This window comes from Bombus huntii, chromosome 10 (assembly GCF_024542735.1).
Source record: "Bombus huntii isolate Logan2020A chromosome 10, iyBomHunt1.1, whole genome shotgun sequence".
NCBI lineage: Eukaryota > Metazoa > Arthropoda > Insecta > Hymenoptera > Apidae > Bombus > Bombus huntii.
This window is the reverse complement of record NC_066247.1, coordinates 12,052,742-12,080,697: the sequence shown is the minus strand read 5'-3', so window position 1 is coordinate 12,080,697 and position 27,956 is coordinate 12,052,742. Positions and strand designations below refer to the sequence as shown.

Genomic DNA, 27,956 nt, shown 5'->3' with positions numbered 1-27,956 from the left:
TATACAACAGCGAGCGCATTAATAGCACGAGTTCTTATACCAAGTTTAATTTAGTTTAAAATTCCTATAGTCTTGTTTCTTATCCGTTTCCTTTCGTTCCTACGTTTCTAGCGTTATTTTATTTATGCTTAGGATACGGGGAAATAGAAGAACTTTACGAATAGAATAGAAGCTTTACGTTGTTTTTCAAAATCTTAAATAAATTCGTTGTAAGATGTTCGAGTATGTAACTCGAATCACAACGAGTCGGGTTACAAGCTCGATATAAGTACAGATCATCCTGATAACCTTTGATTCGTAATCCACGTCACGAGTTTATCTCGGTGTTCTAACGCGAGGGATGAAAAATCGAAGAGTTTAAATTAAGCAAGCACTCGATAACGCATCGAACATGTCGATCGTTGCCGATTATAATTGTTCCCCGGAGTACTGGCTGGTACCTCGCGAGGCTCGTTATCGTTCGTAACCAGTGAGTTAGTATCACCGGTGGAAGATAAAGGGAGAGAGTTAGTTGGCAAAGCGGCGCCGACCGGATTATCCCAAGTTGGCTGAAAGCAATAGGGCTTGGTTAACCGTGACACGAACGCATACAGCCGCATATTTCGATGTTCGCGCGTACTTTACGTAATTACCAACTATTCATAGCCGGTCGATTATCTCGGCTGTTCTCGATTACTCCCTTCTGCTACGGAGTAATTTGTCTCCTCAGCACGGGGGATTCGAGGGACGAGATCAGGCTGCGAATTAATTCGAATCGACTCTCTCCACTAACCTCTCTTGCCCCGTGAATACCTGTTAATTATGAATGCCCGAGAGAAACTTTCGTCTACCTGTGCTTTCGCAACGAAAGAACACGTCGTAGGTGCTCGAGAATTTTCTCGTTGCGTCGAACCACGTTCCTGTAGAACGTTCGTAACTTCGACGCTCGTGTTAACAAACCAACCAGGAACAGTCTTCGTCGACTAATTTGAATTAAAGAAGAGTTATGGACAAAGGCGGGGCGAATATATACGAGGGTGGATTATTCGGATTAAGGCCGAGGCAATTGGGATAATCGTTAGCGACCCCCGTGGCCAATTCGACTCTGGTATCCCAGTGTCAACGCGATGCTGTCGAGATAAGCAACGTTGTTTCGAAGATGAACGCGAGAGAGGACAGCGACTCGGCTCGCCCCTAGAATCTCGATGCGGCTGTTTATCGACGAGACTGTTTGTTCGACGCGTATCGCAATCGTGAAGTCTGTTCCACAAAGATAAGCGTATCGATGCTTCTCGTCTTCCGACTATCAATCCATATCCGTCCGCGAAGATCCTTCGACGTCCTCGATCCCGATTCACCTTTCCATTTTGGCATCTTCCCAACTTTTCGCTCACAATTTTCCTCGCACGATCTGCCCCGAACGATCGTATCCAGCTAAGAAGAAATGCTCGGACCATCGTGTCCGCTTTCGATCGACCAGCTTCCGATCGATTCGACTAAAAGGATGCGCGCAACCAGAAAATAAAAAAGGGTTCAAACGATATTTTTCCCTCGGCCGCGTAATACCGGACGAGATGTTTTGTTCCGGTCAAAGTGTTCCTCGCTCGAAACCCCACGGGGATTCGATTCCAGCGAGGAGAAAGCGCGTGCACAAGAGTAGATAGAACTAGGAGACGAGCCAGAAGATAGAGCAACATTTCATTCGGTAAAATTAAATGGTTTTTGATGTAATGTACAGCGCTGCGAATGATCGCACAGTGCTTGTAGAAAGAAAAGACTGTAAGTGGCAAGAAACAAGTTTTCCAGAAGGAAGAGCAAACTTACGCGTCGATGTAATCGAAATTGATGAAAAAGAAAAATTTATGTGTAGAAAATTTGCCATCTCTCGGTTGCAAAGGAAACACAATGTTCAGCTCGTTTGGATGGATGACACAGCTGCGATCGGGAGAGACAACTTATACAAAATATTATTGAACTTAAAAAAGGAATACGATCGCCGTAGGCGGAGGTTATCCAAAGGAAACTTTGAATAACATACAACACGCAGATTTTTATATTTGAAAAGGAAGGTTACACCATTTCATAACTAAAAATGCAGCGTTACCTCTTGGTCTTAGCCGATAGTGTAGCCTGATTTGGTCACGTGCAACAATCTGTATACACGTGTGCGTGCATGTGAAAGAGCAGAGGATATGAAGCATAGTAGGTATTCCGAGCACGCAATTTTGAAGTAAACAGCGACGTTCTCGCGTCGAAAGAGTCTCGACTTGGGTGCTTTTCGAGGGCCGTGAAAGGGCTCGTTATTATTTCGCCTTCTCGCATAGGTACGTAAATAAGCAGGTATATTAGATTTGGCCGGGTGAATGGCAGGAAAAGTGTGTGCCTCGCGTGAAAATATCGGAGCACCGCCCATCCTCAGCGAGAATCTTATTTTCCAGGCCAATTTCCGAAGAATTCCATCGATGGTGAATATAATAAAAGGCGGCTAAGAACGCGTACGCTATATTCTCGAGGAGCTTCAGCGACGTATCCGTGAATAATGAGTCGTCGCGTCGTTGAAATCTTACATCGAACAGACTCAAGTAGATATCTCGTCGAAATACGAATTTCCTTCGCAGAGAGAATCGAACGCATCCAGAGAGTCGTGTTCCATCTCGTAATCGAACACGTTCTATCTAGGTGAAAAAAACATTCGGACGAAAAGCGAAGAAACTTGGGTGTTCCTCGGCAAGCTCGTTCAAACGGGATCTAAGCGCTATCAAAAGATCGCTCGTCATTTCGAGAACTAACTGGAAAGTTGCACGAGATGCCGGATCTATCCGAGAAGAATTAAGATTTCTCATAGCTGTAGAGCGATTTTTCAAAGAAGACGGATGAAACTGCGGATCGTGATAGAAATATCCTGCACGAAGGAAATAAAATGCATCTTCGTAATAACACCGAAAATCGATGAACTGCGGATTTTTATGCACGTTAAAAATCTAAGACCTGAATGTCGATTTGTTTTACCTGCCAAATATTACAGCGACTACTGCTTTATTTTGGTTTTGTTTCGTATAGTCTCGCGTATTATGTGCTTTCTGTACATTTTTTCATATTTCACGATAATCGTTTAATATCGAATATGTATTACAAATTGTAAACTCGTGTCAATGAAAATCGTGTCCGTTCCAAGAAACGATGATAATTCCGACGATGCTAATTACTTGACGATAGTTGATAATAATCGATCAACTAACAGAAACAAAGATAATTTATCTTTCTATCGAAAGGAAGGTTAACCTTTGGAACGATCGATCGATGGGAAGATGGAGATGTGGAAAAAATTCGCGGGAAGAAAGTTGGTTCGGCTGAGGTATAAAGAAAGATGAAATCTCAATTCCCATGGAGGCGGTGCTCGAAGGTGGAAAACGGGTACGCAAGAAGCCGAAAGAGGGTGCAGTGACAGAGGACCGCGAACTCCCTTCCGTTCACCACCACTATTTCAAACTGCGGCGGAAACGTAAGAATTTATAACTGGTGACACGTTATGGGCTTCTCCCCCGCGAAACCCGGTCAAAGATTTATTTCCCGCGGCCGCTTTTTCATCCACTGCCGACGCTTTCCAACCGGTTGGAAAGTCAGTGCGCCGCGACTTTCTTTCGTCGCCAGGTGGAGAGGCGGGCGTAGAAAATGCATTTCACCGCTCCTTTCTACCACCGTAGACAAACGCGAAATATCCTCGTGAAAGTATTTCTTCTGCTTTTTTAGAAGGTTGCTTGAAAAGAGTTCTGAAACGACCAATACAATCTCTCGATACGAATATTCACTGGCACGACGAAAGTATTGCAACTTACTTGTAGAAATCTTTTACGAATACGTCGCGTGTTTTATACGAAACATTTTGACATTTTATTACGTTGGTGAAGTTTCAAACAAATGTGAAAGTGTACGTGGAAGGTACAGGTTAGTTAGCGTAAGCGTATGTACTCGAACGATGGAATAATCCGTGGTGTGTCTCGATCTTCGATGTCTTGTAACGTTTGTAATATATCGATGAAAAATTTCTGCCACAACGGGATTCTTTCGCGAGCCTATGCATAAAGTGAAAGATTCGACAAAGAACGAAAATGAGACGAAGAATCTTACGAAAGAAAGGTATCGAACACAAAGGGATACTTGTGATTAATAAACGACGATAAATATTTCATAAGCACGCGGTCGTTTTCGAGGGGATCAAAGGGCTCCTCCCTTGAAAATTCGAGATTCGTCGCAATATTCGCAAAGACACGCTTTCACGACACGTCCTCCTTCTCTCGTTAAAGTTTGAGGACGAAAGAGTTCGTGGTTTTATTACCAAGGGCTAGAAGTAATCTCGTCGTGTCTCAGAGTGTCGTAATTTGACTTATTATATCTGTCGTTTCCCGACATTTTAACCTAACGTCTTGTCGCTGAAGAGCTTTCGTTTACCTGAACACCGTCGTGTTATACAACTTCGACTACAAAATTTACGAACACTCGGTATACTCCGTCGACATTAAAAAAATGAAAGTTCCAAGTTGCGTCGTTAACGATATTAAAAATTTCCAAAAGTAGAACGCTAGTTCTAGGAGTCTACTGCTGTGTCTGACCATGTGCGCTCCTCTACTACTTAACCGTACCGCAGCGACTAAATTCCTTTCGCTTTAAAATTACAGTGGAATCGGAACGATTGAAGTCAGACCTCGACCACATTTTTTTTCTCTCTGCGTTTCGTAAATTTTGATTTTCTAAAAACCAGCGTACGATCATCGCGACATAGCAGCGCGTGATATCCAGTTTATTATATTTAGAAACCACGGAAACGTATTGATGCGTTTCGCCCCTTGTGGAATTTCACATTCACACGAGCTTGTGAAATACGAGCGGGACAACTCGCGTAACTCTAACGGAGAAAAAATTTGTGGAATCAGCAGAATGTTGTTCTATTTCGTTGGATACTACGGTTCGTAAAGAGCGAAACGTATGTATCCCACGGAGTTGAGGCTTCGAAACCCCGGAAATCGGAATAGCGAGCCGACGTGTATCCACAGGAGCTTTTTATCGTTCAGCTGCAGCTGTACCGCTCGCAACGCCGGAACAAACTGTTAAAAGTTTGCTTCGTTTTGCAACGAACTGCAGTCCGGCCGACAAACACTGTTCTATTCTTTCGCGAGTCGTTGTTTTGCTTTTCCACGGTATCGATTAATCCGATCAGTCGCCCTTTATTCGAAAAACGGAAATGGAATACCATTTCGCTCGCGTCTTTTAACGATAAGCAGCGTTAATTATATTTAGTCTCGCTGATAGCTTCTACAATGACAAAATTTGTTCCATCGTAACGAATCGGCGAGCAAAGAAATTATTGTAAAATTCACGTTTAATCAGCGAGCAGACCGACGAGTTCATCAAACCGTAAATGTAGAACTTCGAAAGCCAATCCTCCTAATATCGATGAACGCCTGAAATCGCGTTTTAAATCCGACTGGATCCGGGATAATCTCCCGACGAACGCGATTCGCGGAAAATTTCTTCAATGGCAAAAATTTCGTACCATCTAATATTTTCAGATTAATAAACCATCGCACAAAGTAACTTGGCTCGTCAATTACTCGTGATTAAACGCGTCAGACTTCCGATTCCTCGTCGATCGCGCGTTGTCGTCGATGTCTTTGATTCTCGGTGGATCGATACCAAACCCTACAAATTAACAAAGTCTTGTCGAATTAGTCGTATAACATAATTATAACGAGCTCCAAGTGCCCTCGATCGAACCACTTACGAGAACACCTGAGACTACTTCAAATAATAATGTTCTCGTTAAAAGTCAAAGTAACCGATCCATTCGTCCCACTAGACGAGACTAGTTCATTCTAAATATCAAAGTCTAGCAATTTCTTGTACAAAGATCGACAGACTTTTTCATCTCTAATCTCGTCTTTCTTTCGATTCTATCGATTTAACCAAAAGAAGATTCACATAAATTTCTCTTCCCACTCTCATCGAATTTTATTTACAAATATCAAAACCAAATTCTTTTTGGCATTTAATATCGACATTCACAGCCTGTCCACTCTATCGCTAGCTACAGCATTTTCAAAACGAAATATGAAAAGCCAACTTTTTTAGCTATTTAATTAGCAGCAATCTCTCGATCGACTTCTATCGCTAATTTCACCTTCTTTCCAATTCCATCGGCCTGACCCGGCACAAAATTTGGTCATTTTTCCTGGCACTCGTGTTGCGGCTTCTTCATTGACCATATCGCTGTCCCCGTCTCTATCGCATGGACAGGCCGAGTCTGCCCCGGCATTGGTTTGTCACGCTTGTCCGATTATCGACGGATTAACCAGCGGCTCGCGGTGGTCGGTGGTGATGCAAGCGATGCGGTCGGCCACCTATACGTGCCTCTTGCCAACGTAAAACGACCGGCCCGTGGCTCAACGGTAATTATAAAATCGCGATAATCAAGCGAACGATCGGTACTTTAATTACTCGTGGCCGCATAGCCGTGCTCGTTTTCATACCCTTCTTCCGGTTTATCAGAGAATTCAAAGTCAAGTGGAATCGGTTGGGACTGGAAAACGTTCCGGAGAGACGGCCAGACGAGGAGAGAAAGGATCGCTGAAAATTTCATTCGGCAATCGGAACGTTGATTAAATCACACGATCGACTTTCCATCGGATCTCGGAGCTATTTTCCGCCGTATTTTCTACCGATCGAGTCTCGCACAGGAGAAAAAGTCTCAAGACCGCGTTACACGATGGGGCGTTTTTCTGCTAGTCGAGCAGAAATCGAGTTACGCCGCGCAGTCTGCCTTATGAAGGTATCGATATCAATAACAGGATAATCGAATTCCTTCGCTCTGTCGAGCTCGTCCTGAAACGAAATCCTGCTCGTCGTCGGTTTAAACGTTGCCGGGAGATCCTGCTGGAATTGATTAGCCGCTATAGCGAAATTGATCAACGATGCACGGCCTCGAAGGAAGGTAATCCGCAGTTTGTTCACCGTGGAACGCGAACGCTAACGCGATAATCCGAAGAAATATCGATCGTTCGTCGGCGGGGCATAGCCGGTAAAATATCATCGAGCCAATAGCGGCGTGCACACGGACTGAGGATAAAACGAAGCGGGCACGTTTAACGCCCGGGCCACCGGGCTTCTAATTACAGGCTGAGCGGAAAAGTTTCGGTGTAAAATTAAGTTGGCGGTTTACGAGGTGCTCGTGGAAACTATTCGACGTGTAACGGGCTAATAAAGATGAGCATTCGAGAGAAAAGAAGTCTCGCGGAGGAGAAGTTCCAGCGTTCGCGCTGGACCCAGTATCGATTTGTCGCGGTACTAAAACACGTGGCTGAACCTGGCCGTGTTGCTGCGGCACAGCGAGCTAGTTTAAACGAGAGTAACAACGAAACGCAATTCCGCGGATGCACCTTCGCGCAAATGTTTGCCCTTCGCGCTTATGCATTCGTAATCGAGTATTACGAACTGCCACCTTTCGCACGCTAACGAAGGCAACGCGAGAAACGATCTTGTAAAATTGATCTGGCGAGCAAACTGCTTTCAAAAGGCTGGCTAATTATGCAGCAAGGTTGTAGCTTGATAACAAAACGTGACACGGGTTTCTTTGTGTTTTTGAATAATTGTGCACACTTGAATTTGGTGCGAAATTGCATAAAGTATGATATTCTTTTAAAAGAATGTGATTAGACGGACGTGAGCTTCCCCGTTCTCTAGTCTTCCTAACAGAACATCATCCCTGAATTTGTCCTCGATGGTCACCGATAATCCATCACTTTATTAATCCGTTAATCGAATACTATGTAACACGCGATAACGTTAACCCGATAATCGAGATTCTACCGTATCGTTGTTTATAGCGTCGATGATCAAAGTTGCTAAAGGTTGCATCGATTTGTCAATTGGTTATTCCGCAAATACTATCATCCTCGGTTGGACATTACCCTTCCCGTGCTATAATACTGCAGCGACAACAGCAATAACATCTCCGCCTCGTCTTATCTTAATAAAATCCAGGAAATAACGAGATTGCAGGGGGCAAGAGTAAAGGATGTCGTGGCTCATTAACACAGACGATAATAACGCGACCAGTAAATCTTGTCGCGTGTAGCCCACAAAAAAGAATCGACTTAATACACACTCTCCGCTGCGGTATCCCATGCGTATCTCTGGCCGTATAATTGCACGTCGCAGACCCCTCTATTCCAGTGAAATAGGTAGGGATTTCGCGAACACTCTGCACCACCATGGCAATCTGTAAATTCCCTGCGGAGGAGAGAAGAGCAGCGCGTATCGAGAGAGAGAGAGAGAGAGAGAGGGAGAGAGAGAGAGAGAGAAGTGGGGTTGGTTTTCGAGGTTCTCGATTCCCGAAAATTCAGCGACCGATGTTCGATCGGATATCGAATCGGCTGGCCGGTCGCAATTTGTCACGATTCCCTGGCCGTCGATCGTATTAACCAGCGACGGAGGCCAGCACGAGGACACCCCCCGCCAGAATTTCTAGCGCGGAAGTAAACGACACGAAATTACCGCGAATTATTAAATTACTGCGACGACTGTAGCGGTAATTATCGCTGCCAGGATTATAGATTTTACGCCGGATAAATCCGTTTAATGTCGGCCGAACGCGTGTACGCTCGCAGCATCCTGTATCCTCTGTTCCTCTCTTTACCCTCGGCGAAAAACCGTCATATCGATCGGTCAGGCTCGTTACGCGCGACAAAAACGAACGATATCTATTCCTTTTTTTTTCCCTGCGACGAGACATCGCGCGTGCACTCACGACTGCACCGTAATTCCAGCTTGCGTCCGCGTCGAGAAGCGTCCTGACGTTCTTTATTAACGGCGTAAAGAACAGTATTGCCCTGAAACCTATCTCCGGCTGCGAGTCGAAATGAATTACACGGTTCGCGTATGCTAACGTGAAACTGGACAGAGGGGCGCGATTAACGATTATTGCGAGGAACGGGTGCGAGCGAAAAGCACGAAGCGACCGATTTAACGAGATCAGAGGTTTGTATACAACGCGGCTTTCGCCTCGTTGCTCTATGCAACTATCGTATCGCGTTATGAACGAAGTAATTAACCGGCCGCGTACTCTACGATTAGCCTGACGGTTACAAAATTTTGGGAAATACAGGCCACGCGATCGCTCATCGATAACGTTACGATGTAGCTACTTTAATTAGTATGTACGTATCCAGTTCATTACGAGTTAACAAGTCGGTGAATAGCCACTCGGCTAATTGCATCGCGCCTCCTGGCGTCCCCGTTTTCTCCAACGAGACCTCTCTCCTTCGTTGTCTACGTTTTTTACGACGCGTCCCGAGAGCCTGTGATTAATTAGAACGTATTAATTATTCAAGGGCTGGCCGGATAGATTCGTACGCCTGCGTTGCGTCACTTTCGTCCTCGGATTAAAATACGGATACAGCCGACGATACATTTTCTTTTCTCTCTGCTCGCGTTTTCTTAGTATCTGATCGCGCGAACGATCGTGAATCGTGCATAATCGAAACGGTTAATTTGGATATCCATTGGAAGGCAGGCGGGAATATACACGCAGAACAGACGACGATGCGAGAATAGAAAAAAGAATAAAAAGCTCGAGGTCCCCGCGGCGGCGAGCAATTACTTTTGCAATTATTTTTAATAAACTCTCGAGAATTAATTGCGCTAACCCGCTGGGCCGGCCGTTAACGAAACACGACCGGGTCGCACAAAGCATTTCCACGCGGTCGAATGTGAGGAATTCTCTTGGTCCACACCGTTTTTCGACTCCTGCAAATTGCATTCGAACACCTGTCTATCGCGTTCACCGTTCCACTTTGGCGCGAACCAATGAAATGAAAAGAAACGGCTTGTTTATGCTTTGGTAATTGAACGGTCGTGATGAATGAGATGCGTCATTATCATGGCATCACGTGCGAGAATCCAGTTTAATGAACGAATTATCGAACCCGATTCTCAGACTCCGCTCCTATCGTGTTAATCGTAATATGCCAATTAAATATATTTATGGCCATGGTGGTATACGTAATAATAGTCGAATACAAACGCTTGTAGCGATAAATTGGTCACAGTTTCCCCTAAACGAAGGATCGTTTCTCGCTAGCGGATTTTATACAGTCGCTTTGATTTCACGTAGGTTACGAAATTCGCAAATCGTTGGTAGTTCGATTACGATGAAAGATGGCGAAATTATCGGGATAGATCGTGCAGAACGAACCGCGGATTTGGTCAGGACGGAAACCACGGCCACTAGGCTAGGTTTGCGCTGTCACGTTTCTCTCGGCGAGTCAGCTCGGGACACGTTCGCGGCACAGCTGCACGTGGATGCACTCGAAAAGAGCCTCGCAGCGAGTTATTGGTTTTGAACAAATACAATAGACGAGCGCGATTGACATAACGATACTCGATCCTCTTCTTTGCCCCCCTGGTGAACAAATTGCGAGGCAATTTACCCTACGCTGCGCTGCCGCTATCTTTCCTTTAAACATGTTAATTTACAAATAGCGAACTATGAAAATAAAATATTCCTTATTATTTATACAGACCACGTGTGATCGTTGTAAATGTATACCAGTGTTTGTATAGTATCTATCATAATCGACAAGTATATCACTTTGCTCCACGTTCGTATTTCTTACTTACGAATATATGCATTTCTTTTTTATATACGTATGTACTTATCTGTCAGAGATTTACTGCTTTGTCTGGTCAGAACGCGACTTATCTACTTTTATGTATCGCTCACAACGGATACGTACACGTATACGTGTGCATTATACGATGTGTACGCTATGAAATAGCAGGGAAGAATATGTAAAAAGCCAGATATCCATCTAGCGAACCCAAGTCATTAAGTGTTGGTGCGTTGAACTTATCGCAGGAGAAAAATCCGGTGCATTTAAATACCAGAAACACGCAGCCAGTTTTTTATTGCATCGATACATCGCGGAGTAAAAACCGTACCGATGAACGATAAACGAGCAAAACGGGAAAAAGTGAAGCAGTTGGATCGCGTACATCGGCGAATCCCGGCTCGAACATCGACAAATAAAATCGACGCTCTGCCTTGCATATACCCGAAGCATTAAATTCTTGCGAATAAAAAGATCTGCAACCGCTATTTACGTGCATTGATAATGACAAACTCGTTGATCAGTAGAACGGACTTCCAGAGAATGAAACTGACTCGCGTGTATGTTCATAATACTCGACGTGTTGTGGCGTTGCTAGTTTCACGTTGTCATTCTAATCGATCGAGCGTCGTTCAATTATTCCACCGGCATCAATGTAATTACACGGGCGGCTTCGATCGTTCGCTACCATTCTCTGTTTTCGTTATTACGGGCGGTGATCGCGTTGTTCTCGCCCGTTCTACCGAATCGACGGCGTTTCGTGAAATCGGCTCGCCCGTTGGCAAAAAAATTCAGCGAAACCTTTATCGCGGCAGATGAAACGAACAGTTGGACGTCGAACTGTTGCTTGACACGCGAGTATGGTAATAATAAGAGGAAACCAGACTAAACGAAAATTGCGGATAACCAAATGTATAAACGAATATAGGTGGAAAAAAATAAATACTGAATTTTAAAACTGCTCCGCCGCAAAATGAAGCAAGAAACGTGACTTACCGTATTCTTTCCCCGTAGTTCTCATATTGAATCCACCGTACTTCGTCAGCTTTATACCACGCTAAATCCGTGAAAAATCTGCGGAAAATGGAAACCAGGAAACCCTAGATCCGTAGTTTTGACTATAAACGAATACAGGAAGAAAAAACAAGAAAAAGTATCAAGAGCATTCGAAAGTTTCCAAATCGGATCCACCGTACTTCGTCACTTTCGCATCGCCCTAAATCCACGAAAACTCTTCGAAAAATGGAAACGAGAAAAAACATAGATTCAGAATGGGGTAAAAAAAAAAATAGAAGCATCAAAAGAATTCCAAATTGTCCAAATCTCCTTTCAAAAATACACATATAGCAAATCCATAAAATATTTCCACAAGTTCTCGAAATAATCGCGTGCCACTCCAAGGATAATCAATCTGTATAAATATTCTCCACTTGTTTCGTCAACTGACGACCAGTAATATTCCTCCCACTCTTCCTCGGTCGCTGGCCACTAAACCTTCCAAGCCTCGTCTTGCTAGCTGGCCGTGAATTCTCAGAAGCATGACGCGTAGCTTTCAACTAACAACATAATGAAAATAAGGAAACATTTATATTTCCTTATTTTAAACTACTAATGAAATAACATAATTTCATCCGCGTTTTAATTCGTTATAGTTTCTCAATTCTTTCGTTGATCCTTTCAAGTGTCTTCTACCCAGTGTCGTCTCTCAAAATCACGGAAAACCATCCAACCTATCGTATCCATAGTGTGTAAACAGGTAAAAACGCACTGTGTTATACGAAAATCTGTCATTTTCTCGTTGTATCCTTCCGTAAAGCGTTTCCAGTTGCTTTGTACTGTTTCATCGTTGGCCACTCGGTAGCCGCAGACGGACGTTATTTTCGAATCAATTATCCGCGAAAGTAATTAAACCGGCGACGCGCTCAAGCACACTATTTTCCACTGGTAATGCCGCAAAACATTCGAAATTCTCGTCGTAATGGTGAACCCGGTCCTCATAAATCTGTGGTCACCCAGGTCCACCGAGTGTCCTGCGACCGCCATTCCTCTTCGGACGAGATCCCCCTCGGCATTGCAGTCTGTCTGCAGATTCGCGTATGCACTTCCTTCGAAAACCTAACCCGCCCACGCGACTCGTTCTCTCTCTCTCTCTCTCTTTCTCCCTCTGCACGTGTTACATGTTTCCGACGCTCAACTTGCCCAGCCAAAGATACTTCCGCCTGATGGTTCGACTAATCGTCCGCCCAGCTGCTGGCCTCTACCAGATTCTATCCGAGGCAAGAACATCTATTCGACTGGATGAACTGTTGCGAATAAACAATCGTTCATAAATATGTCACCTACTGATTTCGTACGAAACGCGACAATTTATCTAAATTATGAACGAAACTACTAATCGATTAAAATGTTATATTCGTGCAAGGTTGCGGAGTAATTATTATAACAGTGGCGTAAAAAGTATAAATTATATAAATTATTAAGCTTGATATGGAGTAGCTGATACAGCTGAAAAGTTTCTGCAAGTTTCAGAAAGAAAGTTTATGCAATGACAATTTTCGTTTAATTATCAGCGACAGTGTAACCAAACGTTTATATTCGAGAGAGCCGACGAGGATTTGCATCGAAAAGGAAAAATCTCATCGACGCTCAAGCCGCATTAACCGTTCCGCCAGGCCGAAAGAAACAAAGGAAAGAATGATTTAATCCGCAGACGCAATTAAAAAAGAAAAGTTATCACGTTTTTGCCACAAACCGGTGGTATTCAAAAGGCAGAAGCCGCGAAACTTTAACGTTCTACTTCCACTTCATATTAATACGAATATTAGAATATTGCGATGTTACGAGCCAAAATTCCTTCAAAACGTAAATAGAAACATGGAGAAACAAGTATGGAGAAGCTGATGCCAAAAAATGTTGCAGAATTTTTCTTTCATAACGAATATGAAATAAGCCTAAAAAGCGATACTCTGAATTAAAAGGCTCTTTAAGATATTAAATGGAAATTCCGCGTTTTTATCTCGTGGAAATATTATGTTTCCTCCAGAGTTTGGACTAACTTTGGATCAAAGAGCTTAAAATCAAAATCAATGAGCCTAGCTAGGCGAAAGTTTTGTTGAAACTAGTTATCTGCAGCACACGATCGCACGTGCATCGACTCTATAGAGGCATATTCGTCGAATCGTTCGTCTCATTTCGACTGCATATCGCATTTTCCAGTTGGAAAACTAAAGCTCGTGACCGGTGCAAGTTCGGAATAGAAATTGTTAATGTCAGATGACCGACGAGCGTGTCCAAAAACCGAACGGGGAAATTTATGCGAGTTATTCGAGTTATTCGCAAACTAAATTTTCCACCAGCTGTTCTACCCTCCGTCCCTTGCGCTCACGTTCGTGATCGAACTTTCCGATCACAGTCGCCGCCGTTGTAACCGAATCACGAACCTTTTTTTCCTTCGGTGAAAACCTCTGCCAGAGGGGCAAAAAAAACATTTCTCGAATAATCGTGTTCGCCACGTGAGTTGTTTCGATCGATTAACTCGCCTCGATAGACCTCGGAATTGCCCGTCTATCGTGAATCATTCAATCGTCTGTACTACTGTTCCGCAGTACGCCGACACGTACTTATTTTTAACGCAATATATACGTTACCGACTGTTGAGAATTTTGGATATTAATAGCCGAAATAATGGTATAGGAACATTAAATTTACACTTAGAATTTATATCAGAATAATTATATATTTATTCGTTAAACGATTTCAAAGATATTCGTCGATACTTGCACGCGTCTCAACACTTCCATACCCGGCTGTTAACCGACTGAACAGTTTACATTCATTTGTTTTCGAAACGCCGCGACACACATACTTCCACACATTGATATTCACATACAAGTATTACTACTACGCAGCTAACCTAGTCTAGCACATAAAATTATACATATCTCAATACCGACAATGCGTAAAACGCTTTAAAAATCTATAAATGTAATGTAATGTGAAAATATATTATCCGAACGCCATAAGACGAACGACGACCGATACTAACGCATACGCTGTCACGGACGTACATAATTATACGTAGAATTCGGTGTGACGGTGGTAGTGACGGCGTTTCCCGAATACCTCGGAGACTGAGACCAAGCGGCGGTTATATGTGTAGGAAAAAGTTGTTCGGAATGTTGAATTTTACAACATACTTGAATTTCGTCGAAATCAGCGAAGTGTACCTTTTTATGCACAATTACCGTCCTTTTCTTCCAGTAAGAAAATCTGGTGCTTTACTTTGCATTTTACTTCTTTTTCTAAAGGCTTTTTCATAACTCCCTTCTCATACTTTGTCTAAATATTACTTCCCGTACTATGTATTCTTTAGGTATATACAATGCCTAGGAAAAAAGCTATAAAATATATTAAAGTAGCACGGACGTTTCATGCTTTAGACGAAAACGGCGCGCATTCTACAAATTTTCTAGGTATTATATAAAATTCCAGTATTTTACATTGCACGTTAAATTTGATTTAATTGTCAAATTCTAGAGAACTTGCAATGGTAATCTAAATAAAATTATTTAACTATCTCAAATATATTATTACCGTCTTTCAACTGGATAATCTAAATTTACACCGATTCGATGAAAGGGTAGCAATTGCTGTTTCTAATTATTAATTCGTTATTAATCCGCACGCTCTGATCAAATTCGAACACCGTTGCTACAAATCAACCGAAATTCTCGGACAATCACGAGCAACGTAATATATTGCATCGCTAAATAGGTTGCTTAACATCGATCGTCTCCTCTTACAAAATTAGTTCTTCCGTCGAAACGGTAAATAGGGCCACTTGTCAAAGAGAATAGAAGTTAAATGGCGTGGTAAAAAAGAAATCTACGATACATGACACAAGCTGTGAAAAAAATGCGCTCGAGTTGGTCCCAGAGCCACGTGCACGGAACTTTGTGTACCAGTGAAATTTCTTGGGAAGTTGATTCTCGGAGAAAAATTCATTTTCGAAGTGAAAGCCCATCGCGAGAAGCGGCGAGGAATTATGCAAATGAAGAGCAGCGAGGTTGATTGCGCTAATGCAACGTCGTTTTCTAAACGAAGCGAACCGGATTAGCGAAGAGTGGAGAGATCGTATAAAAATTTTTTACGACATCCAGTTACTTGATGGATTTATGCTTCCGGCTTATAAAAACTCCTTATTTTTACATTTCCCTGGAGAACTCGGTCGTACGATCGTCTACTTATCCGTTGGCAGAATCATCGGCGCGAAATCGAATGAAAACTTTTGAGAGACTGCGTTCCATGCAATTTCGACGTATTCGATTCGAAGTTTCGTAACGGATCTACAGTCGATGCAAGCACAAACGAATGAAGACGAATCGAATCGACATTTGTTTAGCACGGCGCGTTCTAAAGTTTACGACACGGATGAAAATATTTCCTGTTTTTTGGAGACTTCGATATTTAGTTTATTATGGACATATTATACCTGACGAAAATATACGAACGATTACCATAAACATTTCTGTGTATATAGCGTATATGTTACACGAAGTATCTGGAAATTTCATTGACACGTAGAATAGCGTGAAAGGGCTTAACAACATTCACGAAACTCGTCTTTATTATTTCGATTACTCTGCGTCATCGAACTCGATCATCGACTGCAGCACTTGGTTATTGCAATTATCAGTAAAAACACTCAAATATTTATCGATAATAACGAGCCATTATCGTTGCGTGACGAAAGCGTTGTGCGTAACGCCAGACGAGCGTGTTAATGCGCGATTGCGCGAAAATTAACACATACGGAAAGATAATTTTACAGCAACGGCTATCATAAAATTCGAAACGCTCGTGTAACCATTTACTGGTCATTTCGTGTAAAATTGTGTAAAACTTGACACCATACGTAACTATTACTTACACGAGGGAACACAGGCGAAACTCCTCTTTCAAAGCATCGACCAACACGAAAAAGCTTCGATCTCTAAAATACGAATTCTCTTTGCATTCCTCTCGTTCTTTGCTTAATTCCTTAACAACTAAGCAGCTTACGGCAAGTTAAAAATCCGACTACCAAAACCTTTGAAACCACCAACCAGTGCGAAGGGTTTCAATCTGTAAAATACGAACTCTTTGCATTCTTTTCGTTCTTTGTGCAATTCTTCGATAGTTAAGGTACTTGTTGTAAGATACACGTTGCAGTACCAAAACCGGAAACTTGTATAAGCCCCCGTGTGTAGTTACATTATGTTCCAAGCACTAACAAAGTTGGAGCATCGTTACGTGTGTATCGACTTGCATCCAACTCCCACGAATATGGGAAATAACTCTCGTTCCGCGGATAACACGATTAGCCTGATCGAAAACGTTTCAACTTTGCAAGTCAATCAGCCAACTATTCGGCCTGGTTGAAACCGCCACGAGAACCATACAAATTCGGACCGTCCCATTGGAGACGGTTCTGGTGAAAGTCACTGCTGCTAGATCACGCCAATATCGAGCGACTAATAAATTCATATTACTAACAAATATAGTCTGGTCGTAATAGATGATGTACATGACGCATGATGTATCAAAGCCTTACTGGCAATTTTCATGGGCAAACTACGGATTTCTATACAAATTCGCATTTTTATGAATATAATTTTAAACATGCAACTTAGAAGATTTCAACGTCGCTTTGCGGCGTACAGGCTGGGACTGAGAATGGCAATCACTGACCTTAACTCTCAAGTCTTTGGAAACTCGAAGAGCCTCCGTCGATTTACTGTAATCAGTGGTTCGCTCTGTTATTTTCAGCCTTTAAAATTTATCAACCTGTACGCAGCTGTAAAATCGCTCAGAATCTGGCAGTCCTGTTACAGATATAACTCAAATTTCTCTTTATCTGACCGCATTTATCGAGTTTGTGAAATCGCAAATGCTCTCAGTGTTGATTTGAATTTGTTCACAGGTTCTATCCATTTTTTTTAAATGCAAATCCACAAAGCTCTGGATAATAACTATTGATCTTGATTTCGTATATACGTCCGCTATACACGTGTACCGTGTATTATGCATTATATGCTTCTTTTTATTCATTTTTATCTTGTATATTAATGGGAGCTTTCCTGTCCAATATATATAATATACATAATGTATATAATTATTAATAATAAAAATAATAAAATAGAATTAAATAATATGTATTAGGTTGTCCGAAAAGTTTCTTTCGTTTAATAAGGTGATAATAAATGAACAACGATTTCTGTTTTATATTATTTTATTGAATTAGGTATGATCCATTTCGTTATATTTCTATTATTATGTTCGTGCATAATTCCATTAACTAATATAAAACAAAAAACATTGTGCGTCTATTATTTCCTTATGAAACGAAAGAAATTTTTCGGATAACCTAATATATATAAAATAACGAATTATTATTAATGTTATTACTGAAATTGTTATTTACTTACTAAATGTTATAGAAACTACTATACTCTGGATACTTTATACATTTTTATAAATTATTTCCATTCTGCTCATCTTTTCGCTTCCAAATTTCTCATAAGCGCGTAAAAAGTCTGTTAATGAATATAAAAAACCGTTATCATGGCAAGTAGGTTAAGATGATAAAACGTAGCTGAAATACGCTCTTTCTCCCTTCAACACTCGGGAAAATCATCTAACTACAGTACTTAATAAGCTTCTGTTTACTTGCTACGAAGTTCCCTTTCTCATCAACCATGCAACTATTATAAAGTCAATGGTAGAAGCAGTTTCTACGAAAACGAAGTTTTTGCCCGTGTAAATAAATGTCTGGGAATGCGGTTGGCAAAATTCGTTACAGATACCTTTATAAGCGAGTAAGTTTCTGGTTGACGACGACGCAAACAGTTGTTGGACGAACCAGCAGAGGATACGGTGGTAGTTCATCCGGAGATAGAGAAAGAGAGAGAAAGACAGAGACAGAGAGAGGAAGTTCCGGAGAGATGCAGAGAAAGCTCGGGAAAAGACGAGTTTGGCCTCTACGTTACACACGTGCGTCATCGTCTAATTTTGAATTCTCGAAGCGCAACCCAGGATCACGTGATCCAGCGACATGCACCTTCGTCGTTCGAGCAGAGCAAACCACCTTTCGAGGAGCGCGATACCCGGCCGCAACGCCGTTACGCCCCTGTTCCGGAAGTAATAACACTGCCGAAACTCGTGTTACCGCGTACCATGAGCTTGATTCACGCACACCCTCTCACCCCCGTAGTCAGATTCTGAAACGCGGGACTGTTCGAGGCAGATGGAAATTCGCGGTCGGACAAGCAGAAAAGGGTTGTTTGCGAAAAGGGAAAAATGAAAATTCACGAGCATTCGTTCGTGCTTAAAAAAGGGTGGCCCTTTCAAAGGGATATCGTTCAAATGAAGGGTACGTGGATATACGATTGGTTGATAGCGTTGGTACGGGCATTTCGCGTGATTGTTTAGTGCGAACGACTGGATTTTGAGTGCTACGACTATTAGCTTGTCTCAAAAGTTTCTTTCGTTTTATATAGAAATAACAGATGCACGATTCTTCGTATTACTTGTTTCATATTGCTTTATTGAATTACGTGCGATCCATTTTCTTCTGTTAAGACAAAGACCGCAACGTTTGACAGATTAGGTTTCATGTTCGTATAAAGATTGCAAAGAAAATTGTATATTTAATTCTATTGTATTTAATATCATGCTTTTGAATCATTTTTTCGTACCGTTTTATCTTGCACTATATCGTATTGTATATTTTAAAAGCTACGACAGTTTTATTTCGCGGTCGAAACTGTTCTATATTCTTATCATCCACCCTTCTGTATGCTGCGTATGTATATTAAAAATGGTTATGGTTAGCGGTTATAATAAAAATTCCTACAATAGGAGAATGAACGAGACTAAGAGCGTACTAGAGGCTGGCACAATAACATTGATATACATAAAGGATTTATCCCTGGGACGCTTAATGACGCGATAAACAAAACGGTAGACTATCGCCAAATTAAACAGAATCCTACAGGCACAAAAGTGGTTTTCGTTTTTGCTCGGCAACAAATTATTAATTCGTTCTAGTAGAGACAATAGGGCACGTAAACTGCATAATTTATAATATTACAGAATTCCCTCTATTTGAGCAGTTCGTACAACCCGTATAAATGCCTAGTAATAGTATTATTACGTAAACCCTGGCATGGCTGCAGATTCAGCGTGCATTGAAAATTCATCGAGCGAAGAGTGGTCACGTGTTGCACGTTTATTACAAATTTCCGGAACACGGTGTTAAAACAAACGAAACGTTCTCACCCGCAAAATCCGAAACCGAGCACAGCTTCGAGAATTACCCTTAGGAGCGCCATAGTGCGCATACCAAACATCGTATCTGCATCGCGGTTCATATGGAATTTCTGTGTCCATTCAATGGACTTCGCGCACGTCCATACGATAGAAGCAAATATCGAGAAGTGGAACTTTATGAGTGCGTTCGAGTGCTGAAATCTCCAAGTGTACGCTGCGCGAAGAAAAATTCAACTTTGCTTTCGCGAATCTCATGAACAAAAAAATATCGTCGAGTGTCGGAAGCTCTCGTAAAGCGAAGGGAAGAGCGGAATATGGAAGCCATTGGATTTTACTTGTTTCGTATACCAACGATTAAATGGTTCGTGAGCGATAATAAACAAGTTAGCTCCGATTCGAAAAGGCAACCTGCTAAAAAAAGGTTTATAAATCCATCAGTGGCTGGTGTTTAGCATTTTTCATATATAGAACAAACCTGAACTGGCAACAATCTTTAGGTATATCTTTAAGCTTTTCTTTCTCTTCCAATAACTACGATGGAAGTTTTCTTAGTACTGCGAACCCTTCGATTAAGAGAACGCTTCGATCGATAAGAAACAGCCACGATGATCGATAGATCTCGTTTCGACTCGAAGATGTCTCGGTACGTTCGAACAACAGCCGTCTTAAAACACGGTTCGAGAAAATTTCAACCAAATAACCGTGTCTCGGGCTTGATTAAAAGAGAAAGAAGAAAAGGCTGGAACCACGAATCTGGCTAAAGCAAATATCGCGAAATTCGGATAAAGAGGACTGGGAGCAAAGCAATTTGCATTCCAATCTCTCACATCTCCGGTGCTCGTCGGCAGCTGAAAAAGCAGCAACAACGAGAAGGTTACAACGAGAAAGTAGCACGTGGAAGGGTCATTCGCTGGGCGGCCGCCGACCCAAAAACTGATCGTCGAAATTTATGCGAGTTGTTCGAGTTGCCGAGGGGTAAATAGCGGTACAACGTTACGCTTTCTCTCTCTCGTTTGTTACAACAGGATGAGCCGAGGCCACCTGCACGATCCATTGGTTTTGCGTGACCGTTTTTGTGTAGCCGATGTATATTCGTGTAGATTAGGTTTCGCGCGACACGGAGCGTTAATGAACGAGGAAGTGTCGTTTGCACGGGACCCAGGAGGGGAGAAAATTTTCAAATTTGTGTTTACGCCCCGAAGCTAACCAACCCCTTGCTCTCTGCCCTCTACGTTACCAGTTCCTCCGCTACTCTCGTTCACCGAAGCCCCGAGCTAATGAACGCGTAAATGTACCGCTCGTAAATACGCGAGAAATTTATACTCCACGCGCTTTATCCTCTTCGATTCTTTTTACTCTGTCTATTTCGCTCTGTGTCCACGCTATTTTTCGTTCTTTCCTCCTCGCTCTCACGGATCAACCGGTTCCGTTCAAACGCAGGATACAGCAACCACCCTCTGTTTATGCACGCGTTACATTTTGCTTCGTGTTTTGATATTATTCGGTCGTTCGGCTGTACTTTGATATAACATAGTTAAAAAAATTCGGTACGAAGGAAAGGATTAAGGATGTACCTAACAGGTAAAATATAACTGCTACTTCTGAGAACGATATTTCTCAAGAAAGTGGAAATTAGTATTGTTTCAGATACCTCGATGAGCCTAATGAAAAAAGACACGGTTTTAGTAATTCACTGATAAATTGGACACTAAAATTGTTCGTATATGAAAGACAAAAAAAAGTTGCAAATGCTTCGTGAAAAAATTCAAACGTATTTTTCCTTACGTTCCGTAGATGAGTTCCACGACATTCCACAAAATCCGATAGCTAACGAGTCTTTCTCTCGAGAATTTTCACGCGCGTTACTCCCTCATTTCGTAATTAAAAAAAAGGTATTCGACTTACAATAAGCGTGAATCGACTGGTTTCCCTGGCGTCGAGCCGTCTCCACTTACAAACAGCTGCGCTGAAAGAATCCCGTGCATTTATTGTCACGTCGTTCCTCCAAAGAGACGAAAGGATCACGCGACGAGAGAAAGAGACGAAGAAGGCGGTGGATCGAAATAAACAAGCGAGAGAGCGAAACGCGTAAAAAGGCAAAAGAGAGCATCGGTGTGTGCAAAGCATAGGGAGAATTGCATATAGAAAAAGAAGCGTACACACGCTTCTGGCCGATATTACAGCGAGCCATGCAATGTATATACAAGGTAATTTTCTCAGTCGTACAGATAGGTACGTTTCGGTTGGTTGCGACCCGGTGCCACCAGCCACAACCTCCATTCGCGGCTTCTCTTTCTCCCTGACCAGCCACCCTTAGCCTTTCGGTCCGTCGAACCTCGTTCACTTCCGACCGTAACAGGGAAAAAGAAAAGCACGGGCGAAAGAGAGGAGATTCGGTCTCGTAACAAGAAAGCGCAGCCAACTTTCGTCTATGCTTTGCTTCTGTCTACCAAATTCGCGCGAATAAAGAAGAACCGGTCGAGAAGTACAGTTTCTCTCTTTTTCTACTGTTCGTTACTACCTGGCAGTGTACTGGTGTTTTGGTCGAACGAGACAAAGGTGGAACAAGTTCTTTGTTCCGTTCTTTATTCACCTGCGAGGTTAAGGGTCGTCGCAGGCGAGCGACTCCCGTCACGTTTACATTACGTCGCGTTAATTCGACGTCGAGTCCTAAAGAGATTTACGCGTGATGCAACTTTCGACGACGAATTTGTGTCATAGTCGCTCTCGACTGTAAAAACGATGCACGCAGCTCGCATACAACGGGTGCGAAACAACTGGAACCAGTCGATGGTACTTGTTTGCGTGGGTCGAGTCGCGCGTGTGTATTCGGATTTCAAAAGACTCGGTGAACTGGGATAATGGATAGCTAGCGAACTCGATCATAGGATCCCGGCCATTATCTATGCGGGCGAGTTATCCAGTGAAATTGGAAATTTTCACGGCTGCGATCCACATTCCGTTACGTACATATTTCCAGAGAAAGTAGAACTCTGGTAACGTGTGTTCCCTGAGTTTACGGAAGGGGTTTGTTCAGAACGCGTTCTCGAGTACCTAACGTTATTGGCGACCCCGAGCATAACGCTTTATTAGATTCTTTTCCGCCGAGTATGAGATATCCAGGAAGAGAAAGTTGGCGCTCTTACTGCAAAACTACGCGAGTCTGACGACCTACTTGAGCCTCGTTACCGATTAATTAGACGATCGTCTTTTCAACAACGATGTTAATTAGAGATTATTACTAATCGAGCGGCCTCGTTTTACAAGGAGAAACTGGCTGATCCTAGGAAGTACCTTGAGAAGCGTATTAGAGGAAGGAAAACGGACTGGTCTCCTCGTTCCTGTTTCGGTCTAGTCTCTTTTCAACTATCGAGCTGTCTTATAAGTTCGCATAAGATCTACATATTTAATCAACGAAGCGTACTTCCGTTCGCAAGCATTAGTATACGCGCGGAAACTCGGATAAAGCTGCAAAATCGTTGAAAGACTTGTTAAACCCTTCGTTATCTTGTTTGAAACTACGAGCTATAACGAATCCATATATTCTACGTTATGATAAGGGTCCCGTAAATAATCCTTGTCGGATTATTAAATATTTTTATCGGTCGATGCTCCGTTGATCACCTAACCCCTCTATGTAGCTTGTATGTGATTATTGAGAATTGTGGATCTTAATCGTCGAAATAAATATATAGGAACACTCAAATTACACTTAGAATCGATATCAAAATAGTCTGAGATTTATTCAATACGCGATTTACAAGATATTCGTCGATACATATTTGCACGCGTCTCAGCACTCTCTTTGTCTCATCATCTTCTTTACCACACTACCAACGAAACAGTTACATTCACACGTTTTACGAGACGCTGTGCACGCATACTCATATATGTGTGTCACTGCTACGCGGCTAGTCTAGTCTAGCACACAAAATTACACGTATCTTAATAGTTGTTTGAACAATCTGATAGATTCGTCTATTCCCGAGGACCGTGAAATTCTTTTCCCTTCGTTTTGTCCTTCTCTTCTTCTTCTTTTCCTTTTTCGCTATTAGCGTTCGTGTTTCGTTCGATAGGAACCCGGTACTTTTGCCACAGACGCTGATAATCGATTGGAAACCATAATTGGAAGTTGCCACCGTACGTGAAACAATTAATTAGACCTTAATTAGCGCTCGGCCCAGTTTCAAAGCTTCGACAGTGGGTAGGTTCCAGAGGAAGCTGCAACTTCCACATCGTATTACCCTCGAAAACTCGTGAAGGAGATAAAAGAACAGGTTTCGTCGCTATTATATTTGATCCTTTTCTGTCGCTCGTTGACAAGACCTTATCAGTGTGTAATTATCTTACCACGCTCTAGAATACGATACGGCTCTAATTGCCCTTTTCCGATAAAGTTAATTCATTTAATCTACGCGTCACCTGGACACGCGCAATTAGCGTATATCGTGTTACATTAACTTCCAGGTTCCACGCTTACAATCTCACGATATCGTAGAATTGAAATTCGTTTTTCTTCGAAGATGTCTTGAAACGTTTATACCTTCTTTCTTTCACTCTTTAACTTCCCCTGGAACAAAACTCAAAACCCAATTGGCCCAAAAATATTTCAATTGTATATAATCTGATATCTTCGCGTAACGATATTACGTAGCGATGTTCTAAATGGAAGAAAATAACCGACAAAGAAATCCGATTCCACGACGACGCTTTAATTTAGAAGTTTCGCTGTATCGCGAGAGATATCAGCCTTATCGAATTGCCATTTTCCAGCAGCACAAAAACCCAGAAATATTTCATAAAATCGGATGTCTACTCGCTTCCACGTAGGGAAACACGTAGCAAGAATACTCTGTCCCATATCTATCAGCCCTAGTAGGATATCGAAGGCGTTCCGATAAGATAGAGAAAAATATTCAAAGCTATCGGCGTGCCAGGTACCGTCTTTTATCCTGTTCACGGCGTGCGTTCACCTCGATAACCATAGCGAACTTTTGCCCGCTTTTTGGCCGGCTTCCGGTATACATTCGACAAAAGCAGCCTGTCATCCTGCTCGCCTTTCTCCCGCTGAATGAAAAAGAAAGCGCGGACGAGCCACGGAGAATGGCAGAGCAAAAACGTGGAAGCAGAATGAAGGCACGAGCCCACGGAACCGCCATAAAGTCTCGTTCCCTTTAATCCGGTTGAACCGATCGACCTGATCAATCGCGACTGTGGACCCGATACTTCGTCGATGTACGTCCCTCGGGATATCCTCCGCGGCAGAGAACTAATCACGGAGTGGAAACTCGACGCAGTTCGAGACTGGTGGCTCGGTTGGATTGTCGCGTTTGAAAATTTCATTCGACAACGTTGGCCAAGCATTTCCGCGACCGACGCGCGAAATTGAGTTTCATACGTACTCGTGAATCCGAATGAATCGGACGCCAAGGCATTGTCTCGTATCGAGATCGTGTAACGTTCGTGAAAATCTGCCATTCTCGTTACCGATACTCAGCACACGCGTATTAATCGTATCGAACGTAGATATTCAATTCAGAAGTATTCCACCATATACCTATCGAGTTTGCCAATTTCTCTATAACGTATGCGAAATGGAATTTCAAGTACGTTTATAAAACGTTGAGCAATTCGCCATTCGTGTTCCGTTTATTTCGCGTAGCTATTACCCGACGTTATTATCGGGTAATTTAAACGAGCTTTGTCGCCCGAGAATGCCCAAGTTTGACGCTGAACCCAACTTGAATCCGGCTATTGGATCCCGTTGCGTCGATACGAATTTCTGAACCGATAACGAAGCAACATAGCGCGCTAGTTGCACCAGCTACCAACGGTTGCTTCAGTGGCACTGTAACCATATTCTCGTATATCTGACCGTGTCTCAAATTTATTACGAAACCGCTTTCGAAGAAATAGCAGCAAAGCTCTGTGTCTACTCTGCTTTACAATTTGCTACGTAATACGGGGTATACGCGATCATGAAGATACAAATGACAAGCTTAATTTGGAAAAGATTAATTTTCTCGCTTTTCTTCTTCGTGAATTGATACAGGTGATCGAAATACGCTAGTTGATATTATAAATTCACGTTCGTGGAAAGAACGTGGCTTGGTATTAATTCCACGTAATCGTATCTCAGGACGTTCTTCGTACTCACCGCGTTCTTCGTGTGTTACAGCTGCGAGAGTACACGCTAACCGAAACTTATCACGAAGACGACGTCGAGGTGGAGTTCGTCAGCAACGACAATCTACCAGCGAACAGTCCGACCCCTAGGGGGATCGACCCGAACAGGGACCTGAACGAGGCCATCGCCGAGGAACGGAAGGAAATGGACACTCAGAGATACAGGTACGCTCGCTCGTTCGTTTTTATCGAATTCCTCTTCTCGAATTGTCTTAGCAACGCGAATAGCAAGGGACCAGGAAATACGAAACACGAGGGACAATTTCAAAATTTCGTGACGACAATGAAAATCCTTCGAGCATATAGTTGGCGATAGAGTCGGACAAGAGAATCTAGTTGGTCGCGAAACAATATCGACAGACGTACCAACGTTAAAAGGTACGAAAATATGACAGGCAAGTTTGATACTCGCACAAAGAACAGTCGGATCTGGTCGACTAACAAACGTGTGACGGTGTCGAGACAGGATGGGAGAACTTAGAATGGTACATCGTAGAGAAAAAGTAGAGTGGCAAGGTGGTTTCTTAACCTTTCCAAGGTTCTTCATAGATAATATCTATCTTACGTTCTTCTGGCTTTTGTAACTGCGATTCCGCTCTACCTCTCGTTCTTGTTCGTATCATTACGAAATCCTTTGGCCTTCCTTTCCACTTTTCGTTTTTCGCTCTATTTCTCTCTTTAACTTTTACGATCAAGCTGGGCCAGTTTCATAGAGGAAGTTCATCTTTTCCCATCTCTGCAATCCCGCTGGCGAGCTGGCTTTGTGCAACGAGAAATGCACGCAGAATCGTTATTTCCCTCTACTTTCTCACGTAGCGCAGGCATTTGAAAAACTTTCCTGAAAGTTGGGCAAATTTTTCACTTCAACCTCCCTTTTAACCCCATTGAGAAATCTGACCTGGTATTTCTCTAGGCGCTTCCTGAATTAGAGTAATTGCGCTGTGTAAACACGGAAAGCGCGATCGACCGGCAACACCCACGTTTCGCTGCCCTGCTTTATCCGGAATGCGTGCGTTAACACTCGACGAACTCGTGCAACGCGAAACGAAAGCTATAGACACTATAACGTGTAACTGCAAAGTCTCGAAGCACACTGGAAATCATAAACATCCTCGTAACTTTGTTCTCAAGTTCTAATCTGCGAGTCGTAATTCTAACCGCGATATTCGATAATTTCCAGACGTATCTGATAACGAGTTTCTGTTTTATCAAACGCATCGATATGATAGAAAGTAATCTCTCGAATTAATTACAAAGATAAATACGACGCACGGTTTTTCCCTGCTAAATGGATTTTCCACCTTACGACCACCCAAAAGTAAATGTATTTTCATTTGTACGATACCATTTAAAAGCGAAACTAAAATAGAGTGGCGAACGAATTTATCCAAGTGCACGTGCGAAACATTCTCGTATCGATTTACGAAGACGGTGCACACGCTTGTGAAACTATTTCGTAACAGACAGACCATAAGTATCGTATATTTTCGCGCGATCCGTTTAACACACGACCGCCAACTTCCATCTCCTATGCCGGATATTATTCTTGCGGATACTATTTATCCGCCGTAAAACGAAACCCATGAAAATGCAATAAGAGACGACCGCGAATCAGACGCGCTTCCGGCCGTCGATTCTCTTGGGTCAGCGTATACATTTGACATCTGATGCTCGATAACGATATTACTTTTCGCGGACTTGGCAGATTCTTAGTGGCAATTTCTGCGATACTCCCAGTACAAAGTAGAGTGCCCTTATCGTCGTAATATCCGGCCCGGGCCAGTCCGCCGACACGATCATCTCGAAACGAACGATCTCGTC

At 42.6% G+C, this 27,956-nt stretch overlaps 1 protein-coding gene across 1 annotated transcript in view; it reads left to right on the top strand.

The window, feature by feature from the left end:
• Nucleotides 1-27,956, top strand: part of LOC126870451 (uncharacterized) — a 194,547-nt gene that overhangs the window by 153,916 nt on the left and 12,675 nt on the right. The window contains exon 5 of the mRNA XM_050628194.1: nucleotides 26,128-26,300. Within this exon, the coding sequence (XP_050484151.1) occupies nucleotides 26,128-26,300 (173 nt within the window). The remainder of the gene's footprint in view (nucleotides 1-26,127; nucleotides 26,301-27,956) is intronic.